This window comes from Bos grunniens, chromosome 27, assembly GCF_055505025.1.
Source record: "Bos grunniens cultivar Pamir isolate PY7600 chromosome 27, Bosgru_T2T1.0, whole genome shotgun sequence".
In the NCBI taxonomy this organism is placed as follows: domain Eukaryota; kingdom Metazoa; phylum Chordata; class Mammalia; order Artiodactyla; family Bovidae; genus Bos; species Bos grunniens.
The window spans coordinates 33,028,531-33,042,493 of NC_141191.1; the positions used below are offsets into that span (position 1 = coordinate 33,028,531).

Below are 13,963 nucleotides of genomic sequence, written 5' to 3' on the forward strand. Positions count from 1 at the left end.
ATCCTGCAGCAGGTGTCTCTCTCTGGGGGGTGTGTGTGTGTGTGTGTGTGTGATCCTGCAGTAGGTGTCTCTCTCTGGGGGGGGGGTGTGTGTGTGTGTGATCCTGCAGTAGGTGTCTCTCTCTGGGGTGTGTGTGTGTGTGTGTGTGTGTGTGATCCTGCAGTAGGTGTCTCTCTCTGGGGGGGGGTGTGTGTGTGTGTGTGATCCTGCAGTAGGTGTCTCTCTCTGGGGGGTGTGTGTGTGTGTGTGTGTGATCCTGCAGTAGGTGTCTCTCTCTGGGGGGGGGGGTGTGTGTGTGTGTGATCCTGCAGTAGGTGTCTCTCTCTGGGGGGGGGGGGTGTGTGTGTGTGATCCTGCAGTAGGTGTCTCTCTCTGGGGGGGGGGGGGTGTGTGTGTGTGTGATCCTGCAGTAGGTGTCTCTCTCTGGGGGGTGTGTGTGTGTGTGTGTGATCCTGCAGTAGGTGTCTCTCTCTGGGGGGGTGTGTGTGTGTGATCCTGCAGTAGGTGTCTCTCTCTGGTGTGTGTGTGTGTGTGTGTGTGATCCTGCAGTAGGTGTCTCTCTCTGGGGGGGGGTGTGTGTGTGAGTGATCCTGCAGTAGGTGTCTCTCTCTGGGGGGGGGGGTGTGTGTGAGTGATCCTGCAGTAGGTGTCTCTCTCTGGGTGTGTGTGTGTGTATGTGTGTGTGTGTGTGATCCTGCAGTAGGTGTCTCTCTCTGGGTGTGTGTGTGTGTGTGATCCTGCAGTAGGTGTCTCTCTCTGGGGGGTGTGTGTGTGTGAGTGATCCTGCAGTAGGTGTCTCTCTCTGGGGGGGTGTGGGCGTGTGTGTGTGTGTGTGTGATCCTGCAGTAGGTGTCTCTCTCTGGGGGGTGTGTGTGTGTGAGTGATCCTGCAGTAGGTGTCTCTCTCTGGGGGGGTGTGGGCGTGTGTGTGTGTGTGTGTGTGTGATCCTGCAGTAGGTGTCTCTCTCTGGGGGGGTGTGTGTGTGTGAGTGATCCTGCAGTGGGTGTAATTTCTATGCTGGATATATAGCAACATTATGCTTATACAGTTCAGCATGAGGCTGTGGTATGGGCATAAGTTCTGGCTAGTCACTTCATAATTTTCATGTACATGAGATGATAACATCCTACCCTGGGCTTAGGTAGCAAAGAGTAGGCGTCTACTAGGAATCCTCCCTTAGGAGTCGTCTAAAGAATCTTTTTGTCGTGGAAAAACATGGTGATTAACTTTTGATGGTCTTCTTTCTCATTGTGTGTGTCACCAAGTGAAATCTGAGCTCTTGCAGCGTGGTTTTGGAATTCGAATGTTATCAATTGGAATTGACATTAATTACTTTTGTGCTGCCTGGCATATGCTAGGACATTATTTCTACAACAATTCCACCAGAGTCGCTCAGGCAATTATCTCTGCTGCCATCACCGTCATCATGATCATCCTAATTATTGTGATTAGGTCTGTCCTGCGCTCTGCTCCTCTCAGCCGGGCTCTGCACGCCCCAGCCCTCTCCTCTCCCCTCTGTCCCCCGCAGGAAGTCCCGTTCTCCCGCGTGTGGTGCAGTAACCGGCAGCCCCTGCACTGTGCCTTCTCCCTGGAGCGCTACACGCCCACCACCACCCAGCTGTCCTGCAAAATCTGCATCCGGCAGCTCAAAGGCCATGAACAGATCCTTCAAGTGCAGACGTCAATCCTCGAGGTGAGTCCTTGGTCTCCAGGTCACTTGACCTGTTTCTAAAGCCCATTATATACTTAGTTGTGCTATATGTATAGCATGAAAGAGATTCAAAATGCACTCACTCTTTTAATCCTCATTACTGATAAGGGAAAATCAACTTTTTCACAGGCTGAAGATTTGAACTGGGCCTGGAAACGTAACCCATTAGAGCATAGGCTCTGCGGAGGGGCCTTTGGGGAAGGAACTGGTCCAGGGCTTTTTATACACAAAACCACAACCAATCGAACAGTTCATGGTAGACCTGGAATCAGCTGAGATTCATTATTGAATTGAGACACATACCATAAGAAAACACAAGGTCACCATTGGGCTGCTTTTCTGCCAGTTCTGATGAGTTTCTAGAAGTCAGTTTCCCCATCTGTTATGACATTTTCAAGGCTTTGTTTCCTTACTGTCTTATAATTTTTTGATACCCTCCAGGATCAGGGTTCTACACATCCCCATTTCTATGAAGCCTAGAATTCATCAGTACAATAAGAGACAGGATGGATAATAATCTCACTCTCCAAAGAAAGGGCATAGTGCAAAAAGGGATAAGACCTTGTCCAAGGTCACATGACTACTCAAGGGCAGAGTTAGAATGGGAGTCAGAGGAGAAGTCACTTGGGAACTTGTGTGCTGCCATGGCTTTGATTGGCCCTAAGCCACTGAATGACTCCATGGCTCTGAGCTTCAGCTTATCAAGTAGACTATGGCCTTTCCTCCTGAATGGTTATTTCAGCAGGGGAGAGTAGCTGAGGGGAGGAATCAGGGGAGCTGATGACACCTTATTTAGCAATTTCAAAGTAATCCCTGGCTAGTTCAGAAAAACACACACACTGTTATGTCCATCTTAGAACATGTACATGTGTATATACATATGGGCTTCCCTGGTGGCTGTGTTAAAGAGTCCACCTGCCAATGCACGAGATGCAGGCTTGATCTCTGGGTCAGAAGGATCCCCTGGAGAAAGGAAATGGCAACCCGCTCCAGGATTCTTGCCTGAGAAACCCCATGGACAGAGGAGCCTGGCGGGCTACAGGCCAGGGGATTGCAGAGTCAGACAGGCCTTAGTGACTAAACAACAACATATACACATACATACACATACACTTTTGTGTTTGCGTATATAAATAAGACATATTCATTTGTTCACACTTAGCAGAAGGTTTAACATCTTTTGTATCCGTACTATTCAATTTCAGGTTATGATTTTTCTCAAAACATGTAGTCTGCATCACCACTTTCCTCCATTCTCACCGCATTTCATTATTTATGCAAAATGAACATTGCTGATTCCCCCAAATAGTTTCCTCTGAAGTGCGATGGCTTTCCAAAGGAGTGTGCCTCAAAACTGATAGCTGTCTTAACTGACATGTTTCTACCATATTTGCATTCGTTATTGCCAATTAGCATTATGCGCTAAGGTAGTCCTGATGGGGAAGGTAGATGCAGAAACCTCAGGCAAGATACATTTAGAGTCTCTTTTTTGAACAGTCATGGCATTTTTAACACAATACATTTCAAACTAAAATACAAATCGTATGGGAGTTAGTTCTAAAATAAAAGGCAACTCTTAGAATAGCTGCATTTCAGAATGAAGAGTGAAAGGCAGGACATAAAGGTGCCACTGATGAAAATTTCCGTAAATATCTATTAACAGGTCAACAAAAGAATTCCAGGTTTAAAAGGTTTTTTACTTTCTAAGGCATCCAGATTCTGAAAATCAGTTTCAGCTATTACAAGATGTTTGTGTAAAAGGAATGTAATAAGGTTGATACTACATCCTGGTACCTTTGCATCTTGCTTAAATAAACTGTAAAAGTTCATGGAGAGAAAATGAGCTAATAAACTTAATCTTCTTGACTCTCCCATTCTGATGCTTCGCAAAGTTTACAGTCACTTTGGAAAGCCTTAAAGAACATGACATCACCATATTTCTTAATAAAAGGAGGCAAAAGTATAAGAATAATATTTAGATATTCAGTGTTGGACTACAGCTATCTGATTTGTAGGCTGCTGCACTTGAGAAGCTTTATTAACTTGTTTGATCCTATAAGAATCATTTCATTAATAACTTTAAGTGTCCCTGCTGAATTTTGGCCCAGTTCATCCACATGTCTTTCTACCAAACTATTTCTTAGGCAGATCTCACTAACCATCATTTTCAATGTCAGAAGAAAATTAATTTTTAAAAGCCACTGTATTTCAGGTCCTATTTCATATGCTTTCATGTATCATGGTCAGAATTCTGTAGGTTAGTATTACACCATCACAATTTTAAACAATCTCAAGGAAGTCAGCCTTCTTATCCAAGATCATAGAGCGAACCAGATGAGTAGCCACTGAGAAACTTGACTTTAAGATCAAAGTCTGGCTTTCTATTCAGTGCTATATCCGGATCCCAATCAAGGGGGTTTAATTTCCTAGTCCTAACCATGGGCCTTGTCCATAATACAAGCCCCTCTTTAAGGGCTGCTGCAGTAGCAACAAACATCGCAACATCAGCTCTTTTCCCTAAGTCGAAGTAGATGAAAGTTAGAAAATTCTTCCCTCAAGACTGAAGAAGAATGAGATGCACCTGTTTGTTTGTTGGGCTGGAATTAAGTATTCATTCTGCTGATCTTTAGGAACAGAATTGATTCCCTTCATAGAGGTCTGTTTGCAAAAGGATGTCTTGACTGAACGATCACTCAAGGTCCTTCCAACCCTGGGACTGTCTCATTGCTGGGAAAACACATATCTGGTGGTATATCTGGGATTCAAAAACATCTCCTCCCTAAAAAGGACTTGGTTTTTATGGTAGATGGTTCAAAGAAACTGAAGATAAAGTTCTGAGAAAGTTGGGAATACTTGGAGAAAGGCAGGATATTTTTAAGATCAGATCAGATCAGTTGCTCAGTTATGTCCGACTCTTTGCGACCCCATGAATCGCAGCACGCCAGGCCTCCCTGTCCGTCACCAACTCCCGGAGTTCACTCAGACTCACGTCCATCGAGTCAGTGATGCCATCCAGCCATCTCATCCTCTGTCATCCCCTTCTCCTCCAGCCCCCAATCCCCCCCAGCATCAGAGTCTTTTCCAATGAGTCAACTCTTTGCATGAGGTGGCCTAAGTACTGGAGTTTCAGCTTCAGCATCATTCCCTCCAAAGAAATCCCAGGACTGACCTCCTTCAGAATGGACTGGTTGGATCTCCTTGCAGTCTAAGGGACTCTCAAGAGTCTTCTCCAACACCACAGTTCAAAAGCATCAATTCTTCGGTGCTCAGCCTTCTTCACAGTCCAACTCTCACATCCATACATGACCACAGGAAAAACCATAGCCTTGACTAGACGAACCTTTGTTGGCAAAGTAATGTCTCTGCTTTTGAATATGCTCTCTAGGTTGGTCATAACTGTCCTTCCAAGGAGTAAGCGTCTTTTATTTTATTTTATTTTTAAACTTTACAATATTGTATTGGTTTTGCCAAATATCGAAATGAATCCACCACAGGTATACATGTGCTCCCCATCCTGAACCCTCCTCCCTCCTCCCTCCCCATACCATCCCTCTGGGTCGTCCCAGTGCACCAGCCCCAAGCATCCAGTATCCTACATCGAACCTGGACTGGCGACTCATTTCATACATGATAGTATACATGTTTCAATGCCATTCTCCCAAATCTTCCCACCCTCTCCCTCTCCCACAGAGTCCATAAGACTGTTCTATACATCAGTGTCTTTTTTGCTGTCTCATATACAGGGTTATTGTTACCATCTTTCTAAATTCCATATATATGTGTTAGTATACTGTATTGGTGTTTTTCTTTCTGGCTTACTTCATTCTGTATAATAGGCTCCAGTTTCATCCATCTCATTAGAACTGATTCAAATGTATTTTTAATGGCTGAGTAATACTCCATTGTGTATATGTACCACAGCTTTCTTATCCATTCATCTGCTGATGGACATCTAGGTTGCTTCCATGTCCTGGCTATTATAAACAGTGCTGCGATGAACATTGGGGTACACGTGTCTCTTTCCCTTCTGGTTTCCTCAGTGTGTATGCCCAGCAGTGGGATTGCTGGGTCATAAGGCAGTTCTATTTCCAGTTTTTTGAGGAATCACCACACTGTTCTCCATAGTGTGGCTGTACTAGTTTGCATTCCCACCAACAGTGTAAGAGGGTTCCCTTTTCTTCACATCCTCTCCAGCATTTATTGCTTGTAGACTTTTGGATCGCAGCCATTCTGACTGGTGTGAAATGGTACCTCACAGTGGTTTTGATTTGCATTTCTCTGATAATGAGTGATGTTGAGCATCTTTTCATGTGTTTGTTAGCCATCTGTATGTCTTCTTTGGAGAAATGTCTATTTAGTTCTTTGGCCCATTTTTTGATTGGGTCATTTATTTTTCTGGAGTTGAGGTGCAGGAGTTGCTTGTATATTTTTGCGATTAGTTGTTTGTCAGTTGCTTCATTTGCTATTATTTTCTCCCATTCTGAAGGCTGCCTTTTCACCTTGCTAATAGTTTCCTTTGATGTGCAGAAGCTTTTAAGGTTAATTAGGTCCCATTTGTTTATTTTTGCTTTTATTTCCAATATTCTGGGAGGTGGGTCATAGAGGATCCTGCTGTGATATATGTCAGAGAGTGTTTTGCCTATGTTCTCCTCTAGGCGTTTTATAGTTTCTGGTCTTACGTTGAGATCTTTAATCCATTTTGAGTTTATTTTTGTGTATGGTGTTAGAAAGTGGTCTAGTTTCATTCTTTTACAAGTGGTTGACCAGTTTTCCCAGCACCACTATGGAAAAACAAAAACCTTGAATAGCCAAAGCGATCTTGAGAAAGAAGAATGGAACTGGAGGAATCAACCTACCTGACTTCAGGCTCTACTACAAAGCCACAGTCATCAAGACAGTATGGTACTGGCACAAAGACAGAAATATAGGTCAATGAAACAAAATAGAAAGCCCAGAGATAAACCCACGCACATAAGGAGGCAAGAATATACAATGGAGTAAGCGTCTTTTAATTTCATGGCTGCAGCCACCATCTGTAGTGATTTTGGAGCCCAGAAAAATAAAGTCTGACATTGTTTCCACTGTTTCCCCATGAGTCAACAATAATAGATAAATTGTTAAAATGCATCATATTTCATGGTCACTACACTAATGCACAAAGATTCTGTGTTAGGTGGCTTCAATAAGTTAGTAATAGGCCTTCATTGATTAATAATAATAGAACTAAAACTTTGAAGCTTCCAACAGATGTCTTTGAAATATGTACTTAAATATCCATCCCCCCCAAAAAAATTCTCACATATCTAGGCTCAGAGCTCCTCCTTCCTACCCTAATTTACAATAGAACCATGAGAGATAAAAGATACATGTGTGTGTGTGTGTGTGTGTGTATGTATATATAAACATTGATTTTAAATTAATTAATGCAGTGAGCATCTTCATTTGAAGGTATTTGGTTCTTTCTGCTCAGCCCCACATCCATCATGTCCCTTCATGCCTCTTATCTAAATGGCTTTCCAAACATAATCATTCATATCACTCAAATTTTAAAAGTATTTCAGTGATTAAGGTAATATATCTTTTCTGTTCTTCAGAGTGGCCATTATTATTCAGTCTTTAGAAGCAGGTTGGTTCTCCTTAAATTAACCCAACTAAATTACCTAATGATGATCACTAATTGATACCCTACAAAGCAACAGTATTGCCAATCTTAAAACTGGTGTGTGTTGTGTGTGTTTAGTCACTCAGTCGTTTCTGACTCTTTGCCACCCCATGGACTGTAGCCCACCAGGCTCCTCTGTCCATGAGGATTCTCCAGGCAAGAACACTGGAGTGGGTTGCCATGCCCTCCTCCAGGGGATCTTCCTGACCCAGGGATCGAACCCAGGTTTCCCACATTGCGGGTGGATTCTTTACCATCTGAGCCACCAGGGAAGCCCCGTGGACTGAAGCGAAATAATTTTGCTAATATTGAACAGAAGGGAAGAATCCCCAAGTCATTTATTTCCTCATTCCTTATTAATGTAACAATATTAAAGAATCTATCTTTTGGTAGAAACAACTTAAAATGGGAATCTTGCATGTTAAAATTTTCCCTTCAAGCAATGCTCTTATCTTTCTCGCAAAAGTGGTGGGGGATGATTTGTCTGTTACAAAGTCGACAGAATATTTGGAATTCCTCCCTGATTTACAGCTCCTGCATTAACCAGGTAGCAGCAGCTTATCTCTTGTGTGCAGAGCATGAAAATCTACTGTTCCTCTGCATATTTAATTTAAACCATCAGAAGATGCAGCCACTGGATTCTTCTTAGTTGGCCCACATGTCTTTTAGAATGCATCATAAATGTTATGTAAAGTGTCATCCTTACAATTGGGAAATATTTACATTTCGAAACTTTGAAGGACATGGGGGCCCATTTATTAAAGTGTACTAAGCAGGAAAAAAAATACTTATTTTTAGAAGTCTCATGTAATATTTTATTCACCCTCAAATCATACCACTCTGTCCATTTTTTTTCTGAAGACTTTATGTATTGAGGTGGTCTTTCTTCTGCCAGCAGGAAAGACAGAGCTTAGTTGAGTTGGTCCAATCAAAGATGCCATGAGAGCATCTGTCTCTTGTCATTTTTTGGCGTGGATAACCCGTTCCATTGGCAAGCCACCTTTTCACATGTTATCACTCTTTAGTGCCATTTTTACAGTAACAACTACCATATTATCTCATATAGAATTCCTTTTATTCTCCCTCTGGTTTTTACTATTCATTTTAAGGACATTTTCCTGCCTTAAGTCAGGAAATATTTTAAAAAACTATTCCCACTTGATTTGCATTATTAAAAGCTAAAAGAAATTTTACATACTATGATAAAAAATGATATATCTTACAACCTATTTTATGCAGTAAGAAGTCTGAGGTAGTTTATTTTATAAACATCATATATATTGGAAAGGAACTGGCTACTCTGCCAGAAATAAGCACTTATCCAGTCAATTTCTGTTCATTCAACAGCTACCCATCCTTCAAGATCAACTCAAATGCCTCCTCCATGAAGCCCTCTTACTCTTTTTTTTTTTAATCTTTATTTTTTAAGTCCTTTTTTTTTTTAACTTAAACATCCTATTTTATATTGGAGTATAGCCAATTAACAATGTTGTGATAATTTCAGGTGAACAGCAAAGTGTCTCAGCCATACACAGCCATGTATCCATTCTCCCCCAAACTCCCCTCCCATCCAGGCTGCCACATCACATTGAGCAGAGTTCCCTGTGCTATACAGTAGATCCTTGTTGGTTATCCATTTTAAATACAGCAGTGTGTACATGTCCATCCCAAACTCCCTAACTATCTCTTCCCCCTATTCTTCCCCCTGCTGCTGCTGTTAAGTCGCTTCAGTTGTGTCTGACTCTGTGCAACCTAATAGACGGCAGCCCACCAGGCTCCCCAGTCCCTGGGATTCTCCAGGCAAGAACACTGGAGTGGGTTGCCATTTCCTTCTCCAATGCATGAAACTGAAAAGTGAAAGTGAAGTCACTCAGTCGTGTCTGACTCTTAGCAACCCCATGGACTGCAGCCTACCAGGCTCCTCTGTCCATGGGATTTTCCAGGCAAGAGTACTGGAGTGGGTCGCCATTGCCTTCTCTGATTCTTCCCCCTAGCTACCATAAATTCGTTCTCTGAGTCTCTTTTCTGTTCTGTAAATAAGTTCCTGAAGTCCTACTTTTAATTCGTGAAGTATAATGCTAATATCACTCAGCATTTTTCCGAACCACTCTGCCCTGTGGGTTCTTGTTAGCTGTTTTGATGCAGGGTGGTGTAGTGAAGTAAGTCCTGGTAAAGGTGTTAGGGTATCAGAATTCTAGTTTCAGCTCTGGTAACATCTATCTGGGTGACTTCTACCAAAGTTTATAACCTCTGTGGAGTCTATTTTAAAAATGCCAGAAGACTGATTAGGAAATTGAGCCTGAGGGAAGTCCTGTAGCACCCAAGGTCACTGAGCTAGAAAATGGAAACTTGTACTCCAAAGCAAGACCTTTTTGACTCTGAAAACCACACTTTTTCTGTTTATGCTAACTCAAAAACTAGAAGAATTTGGATGAGCATTGTTCTATAATGCTCCAGGGATTAAAACTAAAACCAGTAAGTAGAATTTGTTGAATCTGGTAACATGTATTTTTAATTTCCAAGAACAAGATATAGTATGTTGCATTTCTCAGATGTATTTGACCATGGGACTGCTCTTTCTCAGAATATCTTCTGAGATGCCCTGTGGGAATGCTGGGTTAAGGCACTGGATTCCAAAACATAGACCCCCAAAGGTCACTGTCCTAAATGGTTACAGAAAAAACAAAAGATATATATATATATGTCACTCTTTAAAAAGACCTTTGCATGAACAAGTTTCCTCAGTTAACAGATTTTTGAAGATATAAAACTCACCAAGTCTGAAGTCATATAGCTGTGTGAGCCTGGACACTAGCAGAGAAGTGCTACTGTGGCCGTGGTGTCCACAGTAGGAAGGTGTGTAAGGGTCAGAAAAAGCAGCAGGGGAAGGTCACAGGGCAGTTCAGGAAGGGCATGAAAGGTCAGCACAAGTTGACAAGTTCCTAATGCAAAGGAGAGTTTCTTGGGGTTTAAACAGTGCTAACTAGTCCCTTTACCCAACCTCAGATTTGTGTTTTAATTTCCCTTTGTATTAGTTTTCTTCTGTTGCATAACAAATTACCACACATTTATCAGAAAAAAACAACACCCATTTATTGCCCAACATTTTTTGTAAGGCAGAAGTCTAGACGTGGCCTAACTGGTTTCTCTGATCAGGATCTCACAAGGCTGAGGTCAAGGTGGTGGTGGGAGCATATTCTCATCTAGAACTCAGAGGGTTTTTTCTAAGTTTATTAGGGTTGTTGACAAATTCAGTCCTTTGGGCTATAGGACTGAAGTCCCCCTTTTCTTGCTGGCTGCTAGACAGGGTTCACTCACAGCTCCTAGGGAACACTCTTAGGTCCTAGCCACATATCCCCAGGCCCAGCTCCCAACCATAGGCAGTTCACAGCATGGCTGTTTGCTTTCTTCCAAGCCACCAGGAGAGATACTTGCAGATAAGAGCTGTATCTTTTCTCTCTTAAGGGCTACTTGATTAGGTCAGGTCCACTCAGCAAAATCTCTTAGTCAATTCATAATCAACTGATTAGGGACATTAGTCATATCTGAAGAATTCCTGTTGCCTTGTAATCCATCATAATCATGGGAGTGATTCAAAATACTCTTCAGGCCTTAAAATTCTGTAGTCCATATAGAACTTTCAGCAACCGTTCCAACGCAATGGATAGATGTGTAATTTCACACTGGATATGATGAACTAACTGCCATGATGCACTGAAATAACCAATCCTCACTGGACAGCTCTAAGTCAGAAGAGTGGGCATTCCAGCAAGCCGGGAGCTCTCCAGCCTGGACCACTCCACGAGCTAATGCACATCTCATCACTGACTCATGGCTGCCTCCTATTTTACCAAAGCAATTTCATTCTGAAACAAGACCAAAATATTTACTATAGAATCACATGTTAGGATTGGGAGAAACACAAACTTGAAAATGATCAACATACAATCAGTTCCCCTTTGTAGCTTTCCTGACATGTGGCTTCCCAGCCAACTCCTTTGATCAGCCCACCCTCTGATCAGTTCTGACTCTCAGAAGGTCTGCTTACAATGAACTGAAATCTGTCACTGGGTACCTTCTTCCAACTGATTCTAGATTTTTTTTTTTTACATTGAGAATATTTTTAAAAATCTAATTCTGCTCTCAGCTGAGACCTCCTTGGATATAGGAAGCTGAAGGTTGTGACTCCCCTGAGTGGAAGAGGCTGCTGTAAATCTCCAGTCTACGATTTATTAAGCTACTAGAGACGTTATTTACTATGTTAGGAGAGAGAGAGCTTGTCCATGTATTTTATAGACTCCATCACAATGAGCAAGCATTTTTTGCATGTGTGTTAATACAACTTTTCTCAAAAAAAGAGTGTTGATCAGTAATGCTGCTACTTAGCTCTGATCGTTTTCTTTGTTTTGTTTATAGAGTGAAAGAGAGACCATCACTTTCTTTGCACAAGAGGATAGCACTTTTCCTGCACAGACTGGCCCCAAAGCCTTCAAAATCCCCTACTCCATCAGACAGCGGATTTGTGCTACGTTTGACACCCCCAATGCCAAAGGCAAGGACTGGCAGATGTTAGCACAGAAAAACAGCATCAACAGGTAACTGGGGGCAACTGCTGAAAGAGGATTTTACTAAATGAACTTGAAAAATAGAATGGGTTGGGTCTATCCACGTAGTTTCCAGGCCCTGATATCTGTATGGATTCCTCTGGCCATATTTCATGTGATGTCTGGCCAAGGTAGTGGGAGAAGAGCAAAAATATGATGAGTGTGTGTGATCCTTCCCGCCACCACACTGCACCTTTGGGGATGTCATGAGAAAGTCCTGCTTTGGTCCTGATCCCAACTACAAGTTTGCTAACTGGGCCGCCATAATGGGGGTTTAGACTGTGTCATCTTGGTACTGGTGAGGGATCTCAGAGTCTTGAAAAGAAACCGAGAAGCAAGTTTCTCACACCTCTCCCTGCTAGGGTAACCTTAAGCATTATTTAATCCCTAATAAGAATATGCTCAGGCTTCACTGGAGGCTCACTGGTAAAGAATCTGCCTGCCAATGCAGGAGACCTGAGTTCAATCCCTGGGGTCAGGAAGATCCCCTGGAGAAGGAAATAGCAATCCACTCCAGTATTCTTGTCTGGGAAATCCCATGGACAGAGGAGCCTAGCAGGCTGCGTCCATGGGTTGCAAGAGAGTCAGGCATGACTTAGCAACTAAGCAATAACAAAGGATATGCTCAGCCTGAAGAACTGGGTGCCTGAATATAAAAAAGGAAGTTTGAGATGATACTTCCCAGGTCTGAAGGCAGAGGGTTTTAAAATAAGCAAAAGATTACGTAGGCCCCACCTGTGAGTCTGCTGCTTAAACCAGCCATTATTCGTTACTGTGCTAATGTTGTGCTTGAGTTGAAAGTAGACTAGAGAGATTCATTAATGGACTGTCTTACTTTGAGGAGAAAAAGCAGCGGTGAGTCTATTAGAGCAACTCTGATGAGGAGGCAGCTTTGGGCTCAGCGTGAGGAATGGTAGGGAAAAGGCATGGACGAATTGCATATCCTGTCGCCTTAGCCACGTCGCACGCCCTGGAATGAAAAGAGAACAAGTTTTTTCAGCGCCATTTGCTTTCTCTTCCCTTTGTGTCCCTCCCCCACTCCACTTTGGAGACAAAGCCTTGTTTTTCTTACTGTTTGGCTTACTCTGTCATTTCCATTTTTTGTTCTTTGTTTTTACAGACATCTTACCTCCCTCTCTCTTCTCTGAAAGGCAGGTAGATGTCTGCCAAGAAAGGATAGAGGGCCATTCCCTGTTTCAAAGGGATCCAGAATCCAAGAATGAAGGGGCCAACTAGAGAGCAGTCAGAGAGGAAAATCAAGAGAAAACAGAACTGACAGAGACAGGCCCGAAAAGAACACATTCTTGAAAAGGCAGATATTGAAAATGAGAGAATACAAAAATGTATGCATGTGCAGGAGAAAAAAAAATTAGGTTGAATTTTTCCCAGCAACTTTGATAAAGGATGAGATGTGTCATGAACACCATGACTATGACAGTTTCACTTTCTGATCAACGCGGAGACAAGAATGAAAAACTTACCCAGAGAATAGAACGTGGTCTAAAAAAAAAAGAAATGAACTTTGGGCAGGGACTCAAAAGCTCTGTACAGCAGTCCTGGTTCTACAGCTAATATGTCTGCCCCCCACACATCACTGACCACCCCTATAATACTTTCTCTACAGATGCAATTCATAGAATTCAAACTACATTAACTCTCTAATCCATTCTGGCAGTAAGAGTTTATGATTTTTAATTTACCATTTACAAGAAAATAATTGCCACAAAATATCTACATGCCCATGGATGCTGTCATTAATTTGCTAAATGAGCATGTGCATGTCCCTGCCTTGTTCATTTTTTTCTCCACTTAAGAGTAAACACATGAGAACTACAAGGACTGCCTCCAAAGTCATCAATTTCAGACCTTGTACAGCAGCGAAAATGCATCTCAAACTGGGAGACTAACGTGGACATCCTTTTGTGTCTGGGCTATAATGAGCAGTAACAGCTACACAGGGGCATGCTGTCCCCTCCAATGTCAGGG

General features: G+C 42.5%; 1 protein-coding gene across 13 annotated transcripts in view; it reads left to right on the forward strand.

Moving 5' to 3' along the window:
- Positions 1 to 13,963, forward strand: part of UNC5D (unc-5 netrin receptor D) — a 641,211-nt gene that overhangs the window by 607,988 nt on the left and 19,260 nt on the right. For all 13 annotated transcript variants that reach the window (XM_086379671.1, XM_086379676.1, XM_086379681.1 and 10 more), the window contains 2 exons: positions 1,529 to 1,693; positions 11,790 to 11,968. In XM_086379671.1, coding sequence (XP_086235797.1) covers positions 1,529 to 1,693; positions 11,790 to 11,968 — 344 coding nt within the window. The remainder of the gene's footprint in view (positions 1 to 1,528; positions 1,694 to 11,789; positions 11,969 to 13,963) is intronic.